Source organism: Citrus sinensis, chromosome 7, assembly GCF_022201045.2.
Source record: "Citrus sinensis cultivar Valencia sweet orange chromosome 7, DVS_A1.0, whole genome shotgun sequence".
Lineage (NCBI taxonomy): Eukaryota > Viridiplantae > Streptophyta > Magnoliopsida > Sapindales > Rutaceae > Citrus > Citrus sinensis.
Window position 1 is genome coordinate 27,998,796 of NC_068562.1, and position 3,988 is coordinate 28,002,783.

At 37.0% G+C, this 3,988-nt stretch overlaps 1 protein-coding gene across 1 annotated transcript; it reads left to right on the forward strand.

Moving 5' to 3' along the window:
• The first annotated feature begins 233 nt into the window (after positions 1 to 233).
• Positions 234 to 3,220, forward strand: LOC127903665 (uncharacterized). Its single transcript, XM_052444039.1, has 3 exons — positions 234 to 465; positions 870 to 1,037; positions 2,530 to 3,220. Exons 2-3 carry the CDS (start codon positions 915 to 917, stop codon positions 2,995 to 2,997), a joined length of 591 nt encoding a protein of 196 aa, XP_052299999.1. The 5' UTR covers positions 234 to 465; positions 870 to 914; the 3' UTR covers positions 2,998 to 3,220.
• The last annotated feature ends 768 nt before the right edge of the window (positions 3,221 to 3,988 follow it).

Below are 3,988 nucleotides of genomic sequence, written 5' to 3' on the forward strand. Positions count from 1 at the left end.
CCAACTAACGGACAAAACAGAATATGCCACGTGGAAAACGTTTAAAGCAAGGTAAGTAATAGGAAGGAAAAGTCATTAAATAATTCGAATAATATAATAAAATATCACAGAGATAACCCACACTTGTCCTTACCCTGAAATCCGGGCAGACAGAACCCAGAGGTCATTTTAATACGATGAGGACGCTGCCCGCCCTGCCCCTTTTTGCCCGAAACCTGTGACTGGAAAATTACGGGCAGCAATCAGTCAGTCACTCACCAGTTCTCGCTTCCACCCCACCCCCCACCCCCTTCTCTCTCTCGTGTGCAATAGATATTATTCTCTATATCTCTTTGCTCACCCCAGCGTCTCTTCGATCAAGATCGGACGGTCCAAAATGAACGCAGCTGCTTTTGCTTCTTTTCTTCAGTTTTAGAGCTTCAAATCTTCAGATCTCGCCCCTCCTCCCTCAGATCTCCGTCTCCGGTACGCTCTCGCTCTCCGATTCGCTCTTCCCTTTCAATTTTACTCTTGACTTCCTCTAGTTCAAAGCTTGTTTTCGAGCATCAAATCTTCTGCTCTTGCTCTTCATTTCTCTTTCAAAACGAGCTTCTTCCATGCGAATTTCGTTTAATTTTGCTTATTTATCTCAAAATTCAAGTTCAAATTCTTCTGCACCGAATTAAAGTTGTTTCTTATCGTTTCTATATTTTCAAAATTACTTTTTAAAGCTTTAATTTCAGTTTTATTTCTTCTATAAAAAATTTATGCAAATTTCTATTTTTTGTCGTCGTTTTGTCGTTTAGTGATACTGGACTGTAGGAGATCTGATGGCTGAAAAGCTGCTCATAAGGGGATCTAACGGTTACCGGCTTACAATTATTTTGCAGGTTTTTTTTTTTTAGTTATTTGTTTGTCTGTTCTTTGCCGTACAAATGGCGAGTCGCCACGGTTCAGTGACAGTAACGGTCAATAACGGTTCGGTAACCTGCACGGTGCAGGCGCTCGTGACTTGGCTAGTTTCGTCTCTGGTCAAAGCTCAACTCTTAACAGCGCAGGTAAGTTTTTCCAAAGAAACTCTTTATTTTTAGTTTTTTTTTTAACGTTGCTGTGCTATCATGCGCCTGTATCTGGTGGTGTCTTTTCAACGCTTCTTTCTTCCGTTTGTGTGCTTTTTTGCTTTGCGCGGGTGCGCGGCTGATTTTGGTTATCATATTATTTGTTGGCTAACGTGCGCCGTTGAAAAAAAAATTCCTGCAACTGAAAATTGATTGACAAATTTTCTTTTTTTTTAATATCTGATTTCAGTATATTTCATTATTTTTGGATTTATTTTCTGACAAATTTGAACTTTTGAAGCCACTGTTTTTGTTTAAAATTTTTCAAAAGTTCGGAGTTCTTTTAGATAACGAATTTTGTGAATTTTAAGGTAAGAAAAATGAAAAATAGGGAAAGTCATAGTACGCTGTGCGGGCTAGCATGCGCCTCCCAAATTTGGGGGAAAAATGAAAAGCAACGGAACTTGAGAGAAAGATTTAGTTGTTATTTTAGGATGGTTTTGAGTTCCAGGGTTTTAAGCGTCGTGGGGCCCACTTAAAATAATTAAAATATGTTTTTATCGGAACATAATAATATGCAGAAGTCCAAAGTCAAAATGTCTTCACAAAAAACTATAATTGAACGAAGATGGGACATCGAATATTCCATTCGGCGATGCCGTCCTTGTCGTCGAACACGTGTTATTCGTTGGGTGTAGAATTAATATTTACAATTTTTATGAAATATAACATTTTTTATTACTTTTAGCCAAAAGCCTCTTCATTGTTTGTTCCATAATGATTCGCTAACAAACGCTTTTAGAGATTTTGTTAATTTTCTATCAAATCAGATGAATTAGTATTAATTTCAGGCGTGTTGGACAACAATATAAATTGTTTCGATAAAATAATTTTCAAGTTATAAATATTGAATTAATGAGAATTTCTCCATTTAGATATCTTTGATCCCCAGATAAGGGGATGTTATTCTGCCGCCATTTCTTTTCTTTCGTATACAGATATCTGACCCATTTTAGCTCGTAAAGGAATCGATGAAAATAGCAAGGGACCTGCCTAGTTCTTGTTCTTCTGGTGTCACCATCTAAATTATATTCTTCCGAAAAAGAGCATATGGGTGGGACTGTACTAATTTAATGCCTCAACCTACTTTTGGGTAGAATAAAAGCACTTTTTTCTTTTCCTCAAGTGGCAGGAACACATATTCCTTTGCCACCAAGGTCATATAGCGACCAAGCTTTTGGGATGATAGAATAAAGAACTTAGAATCTTAGATTATTTGCTGTCCCTTGTTTAATTTCATCAATATTCCAAAAAAAAATATAATTGCAACTTTCTATTCATTTTACCTTATATAGTAGTTGTAAAGATCAAACTTATTCTGCTTGTAGGACCGTTAACTTGTACCAACTCAATAAATATCATAATTTAATGCTTTGTTTTTAATATATTATAATTGTTTCATCCACCCAATAAAATTGGCTTTTGGACTTAGGATCTCTTTTGGACCTTGCTGACTATGAAACCTAGAATCAAGGAAGATCCAGAAACCCAAGGCAAACCATCTGATGCAGAGGGGGATGATGGCGATGATGATGATGGGGATGATGATGAGGATGGAGATGGTGGGTTTGGGGATGGTGAAGAGGAGTTATCATCTGAAGGGGACTATGGCAACAATAACTCCAACAACAAGAAAAGTAACTCCAAGAAAGGTCCTGGAGAAGGGGCCGGGGCAGGGGCAGGGGCAGGCGGTGCCGAAGAGAATGGTGAAGAGGAAGACGATGAAGATGGAGAGGGTGAAGAGCAAGATGATGACGATGACGATGATGAGGATGATGACGACGACGATGATGGGGGCGAGGACGAGGATGAGGATGAAGTGGAAGAAGTAGAGAATGAAGAGGATGAGGAAGACGAAGATGATGAAGCTCTTCAGCCACCAAAGAAGAGGAAGAAGTGAACTAGATAAATGGCAGGGCCTCCTCCGAAATACTGTCTCTTTGTGACTTGTATTAACTTTCTATGATTATGTTTAGCTTATGAGGGGGCCATTTTTAGGGTAATGGTTTTAAGCATAATTCTCTTATTTCCTTGTACGATTTAGAGTAATGTAGAACTTCGAGCTGCGGCATCAACGATTTAATCCGAAAAAGAATGTTATGATTATGATTTAGCTACTTTAATCTTGGTTTCTCAGAACTAACGGCATGGTTGCTGATGCTGAATCACTTTCAAAATGACAATTAGCAGATAGTCCGAACTCCGTCGTATAAATCAAGTTGCTTTTCATTTTAAAAGCATAAAGGGTTCAGAGCATGTGTGCGACATTTCTAGCAAATTATATCTCCAAATTTAGGGCATAGAATGAAATAAGTGTCACCTTCACTAATATGCCTTTGCAAAGTGCTTTTAGTGGAAAGCTCTTTTCTCATAAAGTACTCTAAATGCATCATAAGAAACAAGTGTCACCTTCACTAATACGCCTTTGCAAAGTGCTTTTAGTGGAAAGCTCTTTTCGTAAGAAATACCAAAATCATTGATCTCCAAAGCAAGGACGCCAAAATCGCTGTTTCCAAATGCCAGTAGTACTTCTCTCACAGAACAATAGCGGGATGATACTCTGAAACAGTGTTATAATTTTTTTTTTCTTAATATTGATTTGAAGGATTATTGTTGATATTACAATAGATTACAATTGATACAACTGAATTAACTATTATTTACAATAAGATTATACTATTAGAAATTATATACATTAATCTTATAAAGAATTCTTAAATTTTTTACCCTCATTAATAAAGAGATATCTACTCTACTCATAATTCGTGAGGACAAAAACTGTTTTTATTTAATTATAAAATAATTAAGAGAAGACTACAATTAACTCTCATAACTCCAACCTTTATTATAATGTTGACTGTCGAGCTCCGATGGCTCTTTTTGCCCTTTTC

Excerpts from the sequence above, each read along its gene's own strand:
- LOC127903665 (XM_052444039.1), top strand. The coding sequence starts at position 915 with ATGGCGAGTCGCCACGGTTCAGTGACAGTAACGGTCAATAACGGTTCG. Across the intron at positions 1,038-2,529 it reads CTCAACTCTTAACAGCGCAG|GATCTCTTTTGGACCTTGCT; the intron begins GTAAGTTTTTCC and ends TTTTGGACTTAG.